General features: G+C 39.8%; 1 protein-coding gene across 1 annotated transcript; it reads left to right on the top strand.

Moving 5' to 3' along the window:
- The first annotated feature begins 279 nt into the window (after positions 1 to 279).
- On the top strand, positions 280 to 17,907 carry PABPC1 (poly(A) binding protein cytoplasmic 1). The gene is made up of 15 exons (XM_082859041.1): positions 280 to 1,043; positions 4,167 to 4,360; positions 4,566 to 4,681; positions 7,125 to 7,264; positions 8,550 to 8,644; positions 8,980 to 9,117; positions 9,321 to 9,416; positions 13,052 to 13,324; positions 13,553 to 13,643; positions 14,275 to 14,385; positions 14,467 to 14,621; positions 15,189 to 15,273; positions 15,816 to 15,946; positions 16,530 to 16,623; positions 17,461 to 17,907. Exons 1-14 carry the CDS (start codon positions 851 to 853, stop codon positions 16,620 to 16,622), a joined length of 1,911 nt encoding a protein of 636 aa, XP_082715167.1. The 5' UTR covers positions 280 to 850; the 3' UTR covers position 16,623; positions 17,461 to 17,907.
- Positions 17,908 to 19,240: the final 1,333 nt, after the last annotated feature.

The raw sequence follows: 19,240 nt of genomic DNA, 5'->3' as shown, positions 1-19,240 counted from the left end.
CCCAACCCGACTCCTCGGAGACCAGCCTGCGAGCCGGCCCTCCCTTCCCCCACGGGCCCTACACCGCGTGGGCCCCGCCCCCCGGCCGCGGCGCGTGCGCATAAGCCCCGCCCCAGCCCCACCCCCACCCCCGCAGCGGCCGCCGCCGCCACCTCTCCCTTCCTCTTTGCTCTTTCCTCCTCCTGTTTTCTTTTCCCTCCTCCCCCTCGCCTCCTTTTCTCCTCCTCCTCCGGCGCTGACGCTCGCGTAGGGCCCTGGCGTCAGACGCGCGGGGGCAGGGTGAGTGCGGCGCGGGGTATAAGTAGAGGGTGCAGGAGGCGGTGCTTCCCCTTCTCCCCGGCGGTTAGTGCTGAGAGTGCGGAGTGTGTGCTCCGGCCTCGGAACACACATTTATTATTAAAAAAATCCAAAAAAATCTTAAAAAATCTTTTAAAAAACCAAAAAAAAATTTACAAAAAATCCGCGTCTCCCCCGCCGGAGACTTTTATTTTTTTTTCTTCCTGTTTTATAAAATAACCCGGTGAAGCAACCGAGACCGACCCGCCCGCCCGCGGCCCCGCAGCAGCTCCAAGGAGGAACCAAGAGACCGAGGCCTTCCCGCTGCCCGGACCCGACACCGCCACCCTCGCTCCCCAGCCGGCAGCCGGCAGCCAGTAGCCAGCAGCCAGCAGCCAGCGGCAGCGGATCGACTCCGTTCTGCGGCTGTTGAGTAGTTTTCGATTCCGGTTGATTTTTGTCCCTCTGCGCTTGCCCCCGCTCCCCTCCCCCCGGCTCCGGCCCGCGACCCCAGCACTCGCTCTTCTCTTACGGAAAGGTCGCGGCCTGTGGCCCTGCGGGCAGCCGTGCCGAGATGAACCCCAGCGCCCCCAGCTACCCCATGGCCTCGCTCTACGTGGGGGACCTACACCCCGACGTGACCGAGGCGATGCTCTATGAGAAGTTCAGCCCGGCCGGGCCCATCCTCTCCATCCGGGTCTGCAGGGACATGATCACCCGCCGCTCCTTGGGCTACGCGTATGTGAACTTCCAGCAGCCGGCAGACGGTGAGAGCCGGGCCCGACGGCGGGCGGGCGGCCATGAGGCTCAGGCGGCGGCGGCGGGCTGGTTAGGCCGGCGGCCCGGGGGGAGGGGGCAGGAGGGCATGTCACCAGCCCTCCCCGGGGCCAGCGGGGCGAGGCTTGGGCGCCAGTACCCCGGTTCCCCGTGCCCGCAGGGACCCGCGCTGCCGGCAGCCGCACGCCCCTCGTACGCCGGGCCACTTCCTCCTTTGCGACCATTTTCTCGGCCTCAGCCGCTCTCAAACTTTAGGGTGATGACGCGCCGGCAGGGTGGGTGAGAATGGGTTCTAACACGACGCTCCCGCCAGTAGCTGCGGGATTCTGGGGTGTTGAGCGCCGAGCCCCCTTTTCCGGTAATAGGTGAAGGCGCTCCCACCACCCGAGGCTCTTGCCGGCGCCCCAGGACGCCCCAGGAAGTGCATTTCGTTGCTCGAAAAATACCACGTGTTGAACCCTGTAACCTCACAGGCCCGAGGCCTGTTCCGGCTACTGGCCCAATCGCCTGGGGGAGCCACGGGGACTTAGAATAAAGTTAATATGGTGGTCTGGTGGTGGTATCAGGCTGCTGATTCCGTTCTTAATAACTTGTCGGTGACTGATGGCTCTGGAAGTATAAACTACCAGTGAGACGTGCATTGGGGTTTTTCCTCTAGTTCAGACATTTCGCACTCTTAAACAGCAGGTTAGGAGGGAGGGGATGTGGAGGAGAACCCTTTTGGAGGCCATCATTTTCTCAGGCTGTTTAGGTAGTTGTGATTTTTTTAGTCGAGTTAGTTTCGTAGTACTGGTAATTTATTCGGAATATTTTTTTCCCTCTGAAATAGTTTCTATGGTTTTGAGGGATTTTACTTAAAAATGCCGTCACCAATTTTGACTGGAAAATGTTACTTGTGAGTGTCGTGTGGACTGGACTGTTATACTTATGTGGCATTCTAATGGTGGTTTCCTTTTTTTTAAAGTAGTCCAGAATATCCATACATCATGGGGAATGATTGAGCACTAGAGTCAGCTTGAAATTTATGGGGAAAAAGATGCAGCTAACCTTGTATTTTTAAAGTAAAGTTAAACAGTTTGCAAAAAATCCAGAATTTGGCAAACAGATATGTGACCTGATGACTTGCCAGGATTTTTCTTTATATCCGGATCAATTGACTTGCAGAAGTCATTTTCACTTGATTTTATGGTCCACTTTTGCCCTTTTTTCCCCTGGCTACTTGAATATATGTCAAGTGTTAGAAAATATAAGGAATTTATTTTTATTTTTGTAGGAAAGGTCTTAAAGGTGGAATTGAAACTTTATTTCATTAACAGATCTGGAGTTATTTAGTGATCAGCTTTTCACTAGGTAAAGTTACTGCTGAGATTTTTGGGTAGGCAGGCTATTGAGTGACAGCAAGCCCGAAGTTGTAAAACTGCACTGCAGATTTTCTGCCCTTTTGCTCTGTAGGCAGTAGCTCCAAATGTCACTCCATAACGGTTCTTCCCAACTCTGGGCAAGATTTATCGCTGAATGAAAGATCAGGGAAGATAATTTTGGGGCAGGTAATCACAAACTGAAGAGTTGATAGAGAAAACTTGGACAAATTCTAGAGAGCATGAAATGTAAACTTCTAAATTTAACAATTTTAAATCCGTAAAAAACAATTTTTAAAATTTCTTGGGGCTAGAAGAGTTGAACTTCAGGTTACCGTGGTTACAGAACACTCACTGTGTATTACTCATCTATTGCAGTAGACCAGTATTGTAACTACTCAAAAGAAGGTAGCATTTTTCCATCTTCCATTTATTTCATTTCTATATATACAAATTATTGTTTTTCCAAATATTATTTTCAGTGCTTTCCGTTTATTTCTCCCCCTTATTTATTGCTACATTGATGTATTTGTAGAATAGCTTCTGAAAGTGACCAGTTTCCAATTTAACAGGAAGAGGTGACTCATTCAAAAGAAGCTCAAGCAAAGTCAGCTAAAAAACGAGGGGAGCTGAGTAGGCGTGGTCAATTGATAAATGAGCTGACAGTTGTTTGTCACTATCTTCTAGAAACTAAAACTTTCATTTATAGAAAGAAGTGGCTGGAAAATTTGTCCTCTCACTAATTTTACAGTTAACACTAGCATGGAATTTGTGAAAATTGGTGTTTCAGGACTTCAAATGGACTGTGTGTTCCCACTCTTTAGGGACTAGTCTTTTCTACTTAAGGATGTATTTTTCCATTTAGAGTCTAAACTTCTGTATAAGTGTTTCTTTAATGGTACGGGTGCACATAATTTGATCCTTCATAGATGTAATCATAGGGTAGATTTTGAAATTTTCTAGCACTATTCAGAAATAATTGGTTAATCATCAGTTATTAAGTAAATGAATGATCTAAGATAAAATTGGTTTTATATGTAAATAAAGCATTAAAAGTGAATTGTGACTATCATAGACCTGGTATTTCAAAAGTTTTGTGTTACATAGCTAAGTACGTCCAACTTCACTTTAGTTTTGAAAGCCTGATTCAAGTCTTTCTGAATGGATAAAGCCTTTTTTTTTTTTTTAAACATGGCCATAGGAATTGTGCCATGAATCACTGAAATCCCCCCAATAAGTCAGGAATTTTTTTAGAAAATGGACTAATTTTTGTACAGTACTGACAGTGATAAGCAAGAAACAATTTTGACAAGTAATAGAGAAGTTAAAATGCTTTAAAATCCATAAACTGTTCTGCTTGTGGATAATCTACAATTGCTTACTGTCCTTTATATTGCTTTTAAGCAGATTGTGAAGGGGAATCTCGGTTTTACAGTTGACTAGGAACAAAAAGGTGCTTTTAAATTTCATGGCAATTAAAGGAAGAGGTTGTTGCAGAAATAAGTTAGTTCTTAACGATACGTCATCCATTAACAAATTAACGTGGGAAATTTGGGGTTTTTTGATATTTGTCTTCTCTTTTTGCGTTGTACAGTTTAAATCTAGACTGGTATGAGGTAAGATCCAGCCATCTTGAAGTTTAAAGAGGTAGAGGGACCATGTGTTCTACTGTTCCCTCCACAATAGTTTATATAATTTTAAGTGGGCTATAAAAGTTTTGAAATAATATTTATTTTGAAAATGTCCTTCCTGCAGCGGAGCGTGCTTTGGACACCATGAATTTTGATGTTATAAAGGGCAAGCCAGTACGCATTATGTGGTCTCAGCGTGATCCATCACTTCGCAAAAGTGGAGTGGGCAACATATTCATCAAAAATTTGGACAAATCCATTGATAATAAAGCACTGTATGATACATTTTCTGCTTTTGGTAACATCCTTTCATGTAAGGTAAGCAAAAATATGACAGGTAAACATACTTACGGTGTTTTAGTTACTTGTAGTTTATTCCTTAAGATAGCAACCATGCTCTCTGTTAATGGATATCTTTATTTCCCAAATGCCCAGGTTAGGTAGCTGATAAGTTATCTCTGAGTACTGGAAAAATGCTAAATCAATAGCAAGTAATGAAAAATTATTACATATTTTTCCCTAGGTGGTTTGTGATGAAAATGGTTCCAAGGGTTATGGATTTGTGCATTTTGAGACACAAGAAGCAGCTGAAAGAGCTATTGAAAAAATGAATGGGATGCTTCTAAATGATCGCAAAGTGTAAGTACACATGTTTAGTTAATCATTCTTCAAATGCTTTTAATAGTTCAATTCATGCATTTTACAAGTAATATATTTGTGCTCTTAGAAGAGATGCAGCTAAAGTGAAGATTAATAAACCACATCTTGGTAGATTTTATAATTGTCTTTTCTCCACATTCAGCGTAACATACAAGTAACAGTGAATTAATACAGCTGGTCAGCATTCAAACAGAAAAGAAACAGCAGAAGATAGGTATGCTGGAATATAAAGCTTTTTCAAAAATAAGTGCATATTAGTTGAAAAACTAGAAATCCAGGCAGAAACTTAAGCATAATTCCCAAGGTAGTAATCAGCCCCTTTTACATTCAAAGCTGAAGCTAAAATAACTTGCCTGTATTTACATGCTGGTATGACATAAACTGTGATACAAACCCAGTGGTCTAAATTCAGAGCCCAGGGTGACTCTCTGCTTGGCTTTACTCCCAGTTTATTGATGGAGTTTAAAGATTGTCATAATTGTTGTTTCAACACCTCTTGGCTCCCTTCCCCATGTGAAGATAAATCGTAATTAAACCAGAAGTCTTCATGATTAATCTTTTCTGAAATAAACTTGTTCTTAAAAGTTGCAAACTTTTAAAATAATGACGCTGATAAAACCTCTATAAGGCTTTCTGCTACAAGTTGTAAAAATACAGAGTTTGTGAGCCTAAAGACATTACAAATCTCAATTTTATCTTCAATGCCAGTGGATTTTGCTTAATTAGGTAAATTCAGCTGTGAGGCCACGTTGTAAGTGAGCTGTGAGCTCATGTAAACTGCAGTGATGGCATGCAAATTGGGTTTGGTTCTTACAGGTCAACTGCATCACTCTTAAGGTGTGGTTCTCATAAATCTGCATCAAGTGGGATGGTCAGTCCGTACATGGAGGAGTCATGCACATGGTGTTACCTGTTTGAGTTCCATCAATTACATGATTAAGGAAAGACTTTGTAGTATGTAAAGAACCCCATACAAGTCTAAGGAAACCAGCAACTCCTCAATGGGAACAATGTTTACAAAGGCTAATTCTTAAAAATAATACATCTTTAAATAAGAAAAATGTTCAGCATCATTAGTATTCAGAGATGAAGCTATCTTTTGCCTGTCAGCAGTGCTTTAGGGGGAAAAAAAGAATGGCTACCCCTGGTGGAGGTCGATTAAACAAAGAACTTGATTTATTGCTGTTTTTTGAGTATAAAATGATATAACCCTTTATGGAAAGCAGTTTGTAGGTATAAACTTACGATCATTTATATACGTTTCGAGCTGCCATGATTTCTGCAACTCTATCCTAAGAACAAATAACAAAGTTTCATAACGTTGCGGCATTATTTACAAAAGAAAGTTTTGTTGTCCACAATGGAATATCATGTTCCCACTGAGAACATTTATGAAACTAATTGCATGGAGAAGCAGCACCATATGGGTGGGGGGAGGTGTGGGGTGCGGCTAAGGGAATAAAATGTAGGTGTCTCCTATGGAAAGGAATTGTGCTGGACTAACGTTCTTAAGCACAGAGAACAGAAAGGCCTACGAAAAGTCAGTCATGATTTGGGTGGGATTATGGGCGATGGTTTTTTTTTTTTTAAGAAGATGTTGGGGGTAGGAGTTTATTAATTAATTTATTTTTGCTGTGTTGGGTCTTTGTTTCTGTGGGAAGGCTTTCTCTAGGTGTGGCAAGCAGGGGCCACTCTTCATCGTGGTGCGCGGGCCTCTCAGTATCACGGCCTCTCTTGTTGCGGAGCATAACCTCCAGAAGCGCAGGCTCAGTAGTTGTGGCTCACGGACCTAGTTGCTCCGCGGGATGTGGGATCCTCCCAGACCAGGGCTCGAACCTGTGTCCCCTCATTGGCAGGCAGACTCTCAACCACTGCACCACCAGGGAAGCCCCTGGGTGATGGTTTTGTGATGTATATTATATTGTTTAATGACACATGTACTACTTTTAGGGAAAACCTCAATTTTTAAAACACATTTTGTTGACAATGCTGCAAAGAAATTTGTTCCAGGCTGTTGTATGTTAGAGTACAGAATTCGGTAGCTTAAATTTATATTTTAGGAGATTGCAAACGAAGTGCAAGAGCCATGTTGAAACAGCAACGATAAAAGCTTTTCTGTTTTTTCACTGGCGTGGTGCAGGCATACTCCACTAGTTTGTATTGCTGGACGTAATCTTCTTAATCCTAGGTTAGCTAGAAGGAAGGGAGAGGAGTGTGTATTAAGAAAAATGTTCTTTTTCGTGATTATAGTTAAGAGGTTTGTTCTCACATTTCACTTAAGGCCCTATTTCTGTTTTATAGTTTGCTTTTTATTAGAGATTCTGAAATTATCAGTAACTATTACAGAGTCAACCGTCAGGCTTAATTAACCTGAACTTCATAAAATACAACCTAATTTTATAGTTCTTATCTATTTTATTAGATTTGTTGGACGATTTAAGTCTCGTAAGGAACGAGAAGCAGAACTCGGAGCTAGGGCAAAAGAGTTCACCAATGTTTACATCAAGAATTTTGGAGAAGACATGGATGATGAGCGCCTTAAGGATCTCTTTGGCAAGTTTGGTAATGTGTCTGAATTAAATTTTTATACTCAGTTCTGAGTAGTTGTTCAATGTTAGTTTTGGCTAATATTTTATACTAAAAAAGTAAATGGGACTTCACATATTTTAAAATATTGTAGTTACTTGGGTTAAGCTACTGATAGTCCATTATACTAGCATATAAATAGAATTCTATCCAGTTTAAAGGTTAATAGCATTGTATTAGCACCGTAAGGTGTGACTGTGTAATTGGAACAGATCTTAAAAGCTTTTGCTATGTTAAGAAATTGTGCTGGATTTATGTACTAACAGATCCCATCTCATCAGAGGCATTGCATGAGACACAGCCAACTTAGGTTGGAGTGTAGTCTTTAATTATGGGACAGGAAAGCTGGCCAGCTTTGGGATATTTGGCCAGTCTCAGCATCATGTTTGAGCAATTTAAAATAATGACTTTTAAAGACAAAGATCCAGATTTTCCCATGAAGTGTGAAACCGGTCTCACTTTAGATAGTTGTGTAGCTGATCAGAAAATGAACTTTAAATTGTACCCTTGAAGGTGATTTACTTGCCCCTTACCTTTGCTTTCCTTTTTGTTTAACTTAAATAGGTGTCCCTTTTTAAAAGCATCTCAAATCATAAAGAATGAGGACATCTAATACTTTACTATTGCCAAGCTGGCATGCCACATTGAACCCTCTAAACAGTTGATGTGTGCCCATACATCTTGCAGATTGCCTGTAATCAGATGTGATTTGTAATCTTTTTTCCCCACCTACCTGAGATAATACTTAGCACTTCTGTTAAGTCTGTTTTATTTGAGGGAGTGGTGGGGGAATATGTGTCTTCAGAAACATGCCACCTCCTCCAGGTGCTTCTGCTATGTCAAAGGTCAAACCCCGTGTTTCCTCTACTCCTTGTTGAAAATCAAGTGGGCCAAGGCTTAAGAATTCTTAAAGAAAAACAAATTGTTTTAAAATAATGCATCTGTTTTGTACTAATGCTAAGAATAAAACTTAATCATCATTTACATTTGTCTAAAACGTATCTCCTTAAATGGAAGGAGGAGTGTTTCAGGGAATAGAGTATTAACTTAGCTTCTTAGTAGAAATAAAGAGAATATTTAGTGCCCATGGTGGGAGAGAAGAGGGTGGTTATAGGAGGAATAAATTTCTGGAGGCTTGGAGTTTTTTTTAATCCCCATTTTTATATTTTTTTTCATGGCTTTGTTTGTGTATTGAAACTTGAAATGTATAAACTAAATGTTGTATGGAATATCTTTGAATCATTAAAAAAATTTTTTTTAGGACCTGCCTTAAGTGTGAAAGTAATGACTGATGAGAGTGGAAAATCCAAAGGTTTTGGATTTGTAAGCTTTGAAAGGCATGAAGATGCACAGAAAGTAAGACTTAAAATATACTAACCAAAGGCAGTGTGGGTTTTTCTGTATTTTATAGTAAGATGTGGGGGTATAAAGTTGAGTTGTTCTTGCATTGAAATACACATGCGTACCAACGGCTAGTCTACATGTTCATCTCCACATATATTGTTTTGAATTACTTGCATTTTATATATTTTGAGGGTATAAATTGAAAACCTCTGTTGTCTTAAAACCTCACAGTTTAGTTTTTATGGTGGGTACATCTTTAGCTTCTATAATCTAACAAATTTTCTGTATTGTTAAAAAATGAATTATATATTGCAAGTTAGTAATTAAAATTTTGTGGTCTTTGTAAGGCTGTGGATGAGATGAACGGAAAGGAGCTCAATGGAAAACAAATTTACGTTGGTCGAGCCCAGAAAAAAGTGGAAAGACAGACGGAACTTAAGCGCAAATTTGAACAGATGAAGCAAGATAGGATCACCAGATACCAGGTTCATTATTTAACTGAACGAGCAAAAATAAGACAGGGATGAGGAAACCTATTTTATGTTCATTTCAGTTACTGACAGGTAACTGGAGGGTTTGAGAGGGGAAAAGGAGAGGAAACATGGGATAAGATAATACGAAGTATGCTTAAGTACCACTACGGTTTTCTTTTTCTAAATTTTTTTTCTTTATTTTATTTTTATTTTAGGGTGTAAACCTTTATGTGAAAAATCTCGATGACGGTATTGATGATGAACGTCTCCGGAAAGAGTTTTCTCCGTTCGGTACAATCACTAGTGCAAAGGTAAAGCATATGATGCATTTCTTTTTTTTTTTTTTTTTTTTTTTTGGTGGTGCGCGGGCCTCTCACTGTTGTGGCCTCTCCCGTTGTGGAGCACAGGCTCCGGACGCGCAGGCTCAGCGGCCATGGCTCACGGGCCCAGCTGCTCCGCGGCATGTGGGATCTTCCCGGACCAGGGCACGAACCCGTGTCCCCTGCATCGGCAGGTGGACTCTCAACCACTGCGCTACCAGGGAAGCCCGATGCACTTTTTTTTTTTAAGATTTGGGAAAAATCCATGCCCATGGATATATGTATATAAATTTTATATTTCATATGGAGTGTTTTTCTTTATAAATGAATGGTCAAATAGTTTTTGCTTTTCTCTAAAAAATCAGCCTTTCATTTTTCAGAAAATCATATCTTTGCTTCATTACTTCAAAAACTTATGTTCAGGGCTTCCCTGGTGGCGCAGTGGTTGAGATCCGCCTGCCGATGCAGGGGACACGGGTTCGTGCCCCGGTCCAGGAAGATCCCACATTCCACGGAGCGGCTGGGCCCGTGAGCCATGGCCGCTGAGCCTGCGCATCCGGAGCCTGTGCTCCGCAACAGGAGAGGCCACAACAGTGAGAGGCCCGCATACCGGGGGGGAAAAAAAAAAAAACATATTCAGATTTGAAGTGGCTGGAAAGGCTGCATTTGATGACCATAGTGATTGATCATCACATGATATGCACTGTTCTGTACTCTGTTAAAGTAGTTATTTTACTGGTTAAAGAAAGCAGTTTATTAGGGAACTGTAATTGTTACTATTTGAGCTAATCTATATTTGCTTACAGAATTCACTCTGGGGAGTCAAACTTAACGCCCCCTAACAGTAAAGGTAGAGATCATGTTTGCTTTTACTTGAAATCAGAAATTAAGAAATACAACAGTGAGATTCTAGTTTAAATTCTGGAATTTTGATATAAGAACCTCTGCTTCAGGTGTTTTTTTCTGGTGTCCATGGCCCCAAGAATCCTTCTGTATTTAAAGTTCTGTATGTATATACCTTGAGGGGTGGGAAGAGTATCTAAAACTTTAAACAGATTCTCAAAAGAGTACAGGAAAAATTAAAACTGAGTGCTCTGGAGTGACCTCCTGGCTGATCTTTCTGTTCTGCAACCCCATTGACTAAGGGAACTTCTACGATAGAACGTTAAGGAGCATAGTAGAGGAATACACATAAAAATGCAAGTGATGTAGTTGTCTTCTGTTTCATTCAGCCTGTGCTTTTGTAAAAGAACCTGGAGTATGATAGAATCTATTCCTGAGTTTGTTTATCCTCAGTATGTTCCCTGAAAATCATTTAAATTGAATATTGTGCATCAGTTTATTTTGAATGTATGAAGAAGCATGCATGTTTTACAAAGGAGGGTCTTTTTTAAGTCCTTTTCAAAAAGTCCTTTGTGGATCATATCGCTGTTGGCAAGGAGGTGAAAAGGTTTCGCAGGAATTCTGGGAGAGGAGGTCATTATGTTAATTTGATAATGCTTGCTGAAAAACAAATTGGTCAAGACAGAAGTGTAAAAAGGTGACCCCTCCATTTTTCATTTTCAGTCTTCAAAAGGAGTTTGGTTGGCCTTTCCAGATAATTTTCCATGCTTGTATACATTTTGTATACATATAAACAGTTTTTATAAAACAGGATCATAGTATACCTATTCTGCAACTTGTCTTTTTACTTAACAGATCTAGGTACATACTTATTTCAGGCATTTGCTCCTTTTTTGCTAAGGGCTGAATATTCATGGTACAGATGTACCATAACTTATTCTACTGTGCCTGTATTATGGTCATTTGGTTTGCTTTGCATGCTAACACTGTTAGACCCACCACTCTGATAAACATCTTTATACATATATTTTTGCACACACACCAGTATTTCTGGAGTTCAAGAATTGAAGTTTCTGGTTAGTGGGTGTGTGTATTTAAAATTCATACAACTGAATTGTCCCCAAAAGGCTGAACAAATTAAATTACTACTAGTCTTGTCAATTTAGTAGAAAGTGGTATGCATCTTTTTAAATGAGATGTACTTTTTATGTGTTTACTTGTTTAGCCTATTCTTTGCATATTTTTATACTGCGTTGGTTCTCTTTACTGATTTAGGGGAAATTTCATGTCAGCGCTTTGTTTTATGTTGCAAGTATTTTCTCTAAGTCTTCCACTTAGGACTTTGGGGGTCTTGTGTCATCCTAGTTTCCCTGTATTTTTGCATCTTATGTTCAGATACAGAATCTTATCTGGCAGTTTGATGTTTTTCAATGTGATGTGAATAAGAGCTGTAAGTTAATTCAGAATTATCCCTTTGTACCACGTACTAGATAGTCCAAAGTCCGTCTTTCCCCCACTGTTTTAAAATGTAAGCTTTAACATATGAAGTTCCCATAATTGCATGGGTATGTTTCTGGACTCTTTTTTGCGGTACGCGGGCCTCACACTGTTGTGGCCTCTCCCGTTGTGGAGCACAGGCTCCGGATGCGCAGGCCCAGCGGCCATGGCTCACGGGCCCAGCCGCTCCGCGGCATGTGGGATCTTCCCAGACCGGGGTACGAACCCGTGTCCCCTGCATCGGCAGGCGGACTCTCAACCACTGCGCCACCAGGGAAGCCCTGGACTCTTTTTTGAGATATAATTGACATAAACATATTTAAGTATATAACATAATTGTTTGATATTTGTATATACTGCAAAGTGATCACAATAGGTCTAGTTAACATTCATTACAAAACATTTTTTCTCTTGTAATGGTAACTGTAAAGATCTACTCTCAGCAACTTTCAGACGTATAATACGGTATTATCTGTAGTCCCCATGCTGTACAATACGACCCCATGACTTGCTTTATACGTGGGAGTTTGTACTTTTTAGCTACCTTCACCCCCGTACCTCTCTGGCAACCACCAGTCTGTTCTCTGTATCCTTGAGCCCAGTTGTTTTGTTGTTTTGATTCTGCATTTATGTAAGATCATTGGTCTCTGTTTGATTGCTGTTTTGTTTGTTCTGTGCCACCAGCATGCTGTTGAATGTAGCTGTATAGCACGCTTATGTATATTGCATGGCTACTGAGAAGTTCTTTGCATCTCCTCGTTGCTTGTTTAAAAGATTTTGAGTCATTGTGAGCTTCCTGAATATTGTTTATACTCCAATATTTATGGCCCTTATGGTCTTGAATGTGAAAGTTTAATTTTAAAATGTGGATACTGTGATATTCAAAAAAAACTGCTTTTTCCTCCCCTCTAATGAGTAATGAAAGCATCTTGTCAGCTCGAATTGCTACGATAGTCAAATTTTAATTGTGCATGTTTTTAGTGGTGCTAAAATTTAGTAGGCCTTGATTGTGTTTAGAAATTAAACCTTAATATTGAAAATCTAAAACCTTAACAAAGTTGCTATTGGACCTCCACCCCTTCACTTCTTTTGCTTGGCTGGGATAATGCATGCATGTAGTCTACCCTTAATATTTGGATATCAAGGGAAAAATTGTGGGAAAAAATGATGAAAGCATTGACAGGGTTCAGTTAAATGTGAGTCGGTGGCTATAGTTGATACTCTGCTTTTTGTGCCTCATCTACCATTGCATTAATCACGTGTTTTCTTCCATTTTCTTTCAATAGGTTATGATGGAGGGTGGTCGCAGCAAAGGGTTTGGATTTGTGTGTTTCTCCTCCCCAGAAGAAGCCACTAAAGCAGTTACGGAAATGAATGGTAGAATTGTGGCCACCAAGCCATTGTATGTAGCTTTAGCTCAGCGCAAAGAAGAGCGCCAGGCTCACCTCACTAACCAGTATATGCAGAGAATGGCAAGTGTAAGAGCTGTGCCCAACCCTGTAATCAACCCCTACCAGCCAGCACCTCCTTCAGGTTACTTCATGGCAGCTATCCCACAGGTAGGTTTTAGAAGAGAACAAAAACCTCATGAAGGTTTTCCTCTTCAGTCATCTTTAATGTTTTGTGCCCCACTAAAAAATAAATAAAGCCCTAAGATGAAGAGATGTTAATTATGATTGGATTTGAAAAATGCTTAGAGTGTGAGGACCTGCTAAATGTTTTGAGTGCATAACTAGTTGCATTATTTGCTTTTTTCTTTAGCTGATACATTTGCTTGCTTTCTACAGACTCAGAACCGTGCTGCATACTATCCTCCTAGCCAAATTGCTCAACTAAGACCAAGTCCTCGCTGGACTGCTCAGGGTGCCAGACCTCATCGTAAGCTTTTTTTTTTTTTTTTTTTTTTTTTTTTAAGGTTGCAAAGTATTTGAACTAAAAACGTAAATGAGGCGAATTAGCTGTTATATCCCAATGGTCTATTAGCTCTTGCCTTTTATAGTTTATTTTTATGGGTGTTCATTTTGGGGATCCTAGCATTTTGTTTTTAAAAAAACATTGTAAAATGTTTCACCGTTCCTTAAGACAGCAGTATCTATGCCGTTTTGATTTTCCTTTATGACAAGTTTGGGAATGCATCCAACTCAATTTCATATTTGGTTAGGCAGTAGTTTTAAAAGATCTTGTTCCATGTATGAGGACCAGGGTCCAGGCATTTTCAGCCTTATCCTGTGGAATAGTGCTGTATTGCAGGAACACTTAGAATCGGGTTCATGTATCATATTTAGATATTAATAAGTACTTGTCCTTGTATGAATGAAAACTTTTTATTTACTGATGCTCTGATATGATTAAGTCTGGAGAAATGGCATATAGGAGCCTAAGCTTTTAAAAATGGTTTGTTTATGTTTGGTCATCTATAGCCTTTTGTGCAAACCTCAGCTCTGAAAAAGCGGCATGAACACTTGGTGAGTTTCTCCCAGTTAATGTGTGTTCGTATCTTTAAACATAGCATTCCAAAATATGCCCGGTGCTATCCGCCCAGCCGCTCCTAGACCACCATTTAGTACTATGAGACCAGCTTCTTCACAGGTTCCACGAGTCATGTCGACACAGCGTGTTGGTGAGTCTTAACCCTTCCTGTAAAAGTTGGTCTCCAATTTTAAATAGCAAGATAAATACGAAAATCTTTTTATTTTTTTAGCTAACACATCAACACAGACAATGGGTCCACGTCCTGCAGCTGCTGCAGCTGCAGCTACTCCTGCTGTTCGCACCGTTCCACAGTATAAATACGCTGCGGGAGTTCGCAATCCTCAACAACATCTTAACGCACAGCCACAAGTTACCATGCAGCAGGTGTGGATTTAATGATTTCTTTATAAAGATGACAGTCCTTGATCTCAGTCAAAGACATTGAAGACAATGATATATGAGAGCTTAAGCTATGTAGAATATCTGTTGAGGTGCCACTAATTGATAGTATGTAATTGATAGTATGTAAAAATGTCTTCTGTGTGCTGTACTCTAGGAACTAGATAAGCATTCAGCAGTCCCTCATCCTGAATTACTTATGTGAGAGTTTTGTCTGGCATAGTTGTAAGAAAGGGTGAAGTAAAGTTTAGTTTGTGAGATTTGGCTTACCTTTTTCTTTTTGACCCTAGGACCAAAATCGTTGTTGATCATAGAAGTATGATTCCAAAGAATACTCCAGATAAAAAAGAAAATTCAACATCCCCTGGGCTTACATTACTTGAGCACTTAGGTGTTAGTATAGCTACCTTAGGCTGTGTTTCCGAATCACTCAGCTTCTATTTATGTTTAGATTACAGTCTTTATCCAGTTAATTTCCAGTGATGGCTGTATTTGTACTTGCCATTACTTCTGTACTTTTTAAACTTAGGAATTCTCCCGTTTTCTTTCTAGCCTGCTGTTCATGTACAAGGTCAGGAACCTTTGACTGCTTCCATGTTGGCATCTGCCCCTCCTCAAGAACAGAAGCAAATGTTGGGTAAGTACCTTTGTCCCACCTAGTCAGTTATAGAGACACTAGAGAATCGGAAGGCATTTAGACCTCCTCTGTACCTAAAAATGACAGCCAGGGTGGCAGGATGTGCATTGGCATGAATGGTTATGATGGCACAGTTTGTCTGCCTGGAAAAGCTATTAAAATGTTGCCTTTGGTGGACAGCGTAATAGGGCATTGCTTGCCATGTACCCCGCCACATTTTTGGAAGAAGGAATTTGAACCAAATGAGTAACCACTTTGATTTTGCCTGAGTACAGATTTAACATTTTAATAGTAAACATAGCTTCAGTTCCTCTTTTTTTTTTTGGCAAACTGACAGCTGCCAAGAAGTAATTGCCCCGTGGTAGATCTTAATCCGTTTTATAGCAATCTTCTCATGAAAGATACTGAAGGGGTGGGTTATGGGTTAGCATTTATTTGCTGTATACAAAAGATTCTTAAACCCCAGTTTTAATATGGTAGATGCCTTAAAAATGTTTTGGTTTTTTTTGATTGGAGTGTTGTTTGAATGTTTTTGTTCCTAGGTGAACGGCTCTTTCCTCTAATTCAAGCCATGCACCCTACTCTTGCTGGTAAAATCACTGGCATGTTGCTGGAGATTGATAATTCAGAGCTTCTTCATATGCTTGAGTCTCCAGAGTCTCTCCGTTCTAAAGTAATTTAAATTTTATCATTTATCTAGTAGCTTCTTATAGTACATATTCCAGGATGTTTTGTAGGAACTTAATTTTTCTAGGACATTTATAAGTGCTTTATACAAGTCATGCACAGTTCTAAGAGTTTTATAAATATTAATTGAAAATCCTAATAATAACCTATGGTGCTGTTATCACCATTTTATACACGGGGAAACTGAAGCATAGAGAGGTTAAGTAATTTGCCCAGTGCTCACAAAGCAGCTAGGGAATGGCAGAGCTTGGTTTCAAATCCAGTCTCTGTAACTCCAGCGTTCATGCTGTCTTAACTGTGCTGCATCTTAAAGGGATGTTTGCTGATATTTCTCAACTTTGGGGGATTTTTGGTGGGGAGAGAGTTAAGAAGTGCAAGAGGTTCATAATTCTAGAACAGTGGTGGAATGGAACCCAAAAGATACGGATATAGTTGGAATGTTTTTCGATAACAGTTGTTTCCACTTTCACCTGAGGAAAGGAATTTGCCTTTGTTGGACATTTGTGTGTTGTCCATTTGAAATTATCGTCTAATTATTATTTTTCAGAACCAGTTTCTCTTTTTTTCAGGTCGATGAAGCTGTAGCTGTACTACAAGCCCACCAAGCAAAAGAGGCTGCCCAGAAAGCAGTTAACAGTGCCACTGGGGTTCCAACTGTTTAAAGTGAGCCTGCCCCCCTATGTTTGTTTCTTATTTTATTTTAACAGTTTGAGCATATTTTGAAACATAGCAAAAACTCATTTTACCATTAATTCAAATGCATTGCAAATTTTTCAAAGAGAAGTAGAGATACAGAGGAATTAAAGGAAACTTTACCTGTTACCCTGGTATTGACTTGAATTTTTAAGATCAGAGCCCTTTCAAGCATTTTGTATAGTAATTTGTATTAAATGGCTGTAATAGGGGTTGGCCCTGTATAGCTGTTCTTGGAGGTCTTTTCATAGCTTCATACATTTTCTTGGGTGGCAGCGATGACGGTTGCCTTTTGGCCTCTGCTGTTGCCTTTCGTTAGCCCCAGGAAATGGGCTGATGTAGCTGTGTAGCCAGAGCCAGGGACGGGCAAAGCTTTTCTGTAAAATAGGAAATAATAGTTGGGGCTTTGGGGGCCATGGTACGTGTTGAAGCTACTCTGCTCCACCGTTAGTGTGAGAACAGCCACAGACAACATGTAAACCAGTGGGGATGGCTGTGGTCCAGTGGAGCTTTACAGAAGCAGCCTGTAAACAGGCTGAATTTGGCCAAGGGCTTTACATAAGTGTCAGTATTGGTCCTGTTATTTTTGTTTTGTTAAAATATTTGACATATAACAGTGTGTAAATTTAAGGTGTGTAACATGTTAATTGGATACATTTATATATTGTAATATGACTGCCATTATCGCTATAGTTAGCACCTCTGTCAGTCACTTAGGTAAAGATCCTTTCTTTTTAGTGGTTGGAATCATTAAATTCTGTCTGGTAGATTTGATGATTATAACCTTTTTTCCCCCCACATTTACAGATGATCAGGGACCACGAAAAGAAACTCGTGCTTCACCGAAGAAAAATACGTAAACATCGAAAAACTTAAATATTATGGAAAAAAAACATTGCAAAATATAAAACAAATAAAAAAAGGAAAGGAAACTTTGAACCTTATGTACCGAGCAAATGCCAGGTCTAGCAACATAATGCTAGTCCTAGATTACTTATTGATTTAAAAACAACAAAAAAAAAAACAAAAAAATAGTAAAATATAAAAACAAATTAATGTTTTATAGACCCTGGGAAAAAGAATTTTCAGCAAAGTACAAAAATTTAAAGCATTCCTTTCTTTAATTTTGTAATTCTTTACTGTGGCATATCTCAGAATGTCACTTCTGTTTTAAACAACAGAATTGATAACTGAGCAAGGAAACGTAATTTGGATTATAAAATTCTTGCTTTAATAAAAATTCCTTAAACAGTGCACAGTGATGTTACGCTATTTTATTTCTCTTTGTAATTAATTGGCTTGGGTAAATAGGTGATAAGCTGGCATTGGTGTGAGAACCTCTTTCATGAGAAAGTACTTCAGAGTTTTCTTAGTTTTATGTAAAAGAGGCATAAGACAATGTCTGTAATGCAGTTTATGAATTTAGATTTCCATGTGAGTTCTTGAATCGAGGCATGTATTTTATTTGTTAAATGACCTAAACGTCTTTTGAGATGATGCCAGTATATGACTGACTACGTTAAGGGTTCTAGGGTGGCAGATAACTAGCTTAAACTCTCATTTATGTGGTATAAAACAGTAACAACTACTGTATTCGTTGGATAGGGTATAGATAACAGAAAAATTACACTGAAGACTAGACGTATTAAGTGTACAAAATTTAGGATTCGTTTTTTTAAGCCTTCTTTTTAGAAATCCTTTAATTTGATGATTGTGACTTATCTCAGTGTAATACCTTATCATCCAAAGTACTTGCGAATAATGAAGATACAGGTCTTCTGCATCTAGAGAACAGATGTAGAAGATCAGGAATGGGGCCCAGGATATATGCATTAAACCAGATATTCCTGGCCATTTCAATGCACTTTAGAGAATGGCCTAGTTTTAACTCTATTCCATTCTCTACATATTGCTGCCAGAGTTAGCTTTCTAAGTTGCATATCTGATTATCTCATCACCATGCTAGAATGATCTCAACTCTAAGCTCTCTCACCTTTGGGAGCAAATAAATCCAAATAAAACCTTGGCTGTGACAATGGCAGCCCTCCCTGCATGTTGAAGCATTATGATGCTTCTGCACCTGGAATGCTTTTCACCTTGGCTTCATTTGGAACCGGATATACCCAAACCCCACCTCCTATCCCATGGCTTAAATCAGTGCACCTAGTAGGCATTACAGTGATGATTTTGTATTTTGCCTAGCCATTGTCCTATTCTGACAGTTTGCTGAGATGAAAACAATCTTGGAGTCATCATGAACGCGTTCCTCAGTGTTTTAGGAAGGCAGAGGAATATATACTACGTTTCTCAAAATTTGACTACAAAATGGTTCAAGCCTGTAGGTTTTAAAGGAGCAACTTCTAAGATGCCTCAAGCTAAAGTTCTCACAGTTGGAAACCATTCCAAATCTAGAGTTACAGATACAGGGTTTGCACAGACAGTAGTTTGCTTTATACATTGGATAGCTGGAATTCGGTATTTCTTGTGTGATAGGAAGATAACTCATTTCTATTTTTGAAATGTCTATTTTCTTAGAGGAGGCCGCAAAACTCAAGTAATTGTCTATGATCTACTTGCAGGAATTGAC

Source organism: Leucopleurus acutus (genome assembly GCF_964270905.1).
Source record: "Leucopleurus acutus genome assembly, chromosome: 17".
In the NCBI taxonomy this organism is placed as follows: domain Eukaryota; kingdom Metazoa; phylum Chordata; class Mammalia; order Artiodactyla; family Delphinidae; genus Leucopleurus; species Leucopleurus acutus.
Note: the sequence above shows the minus strand (reverse complement) of the source record. Positions and strands in the feature narration are given on the sequence as shown.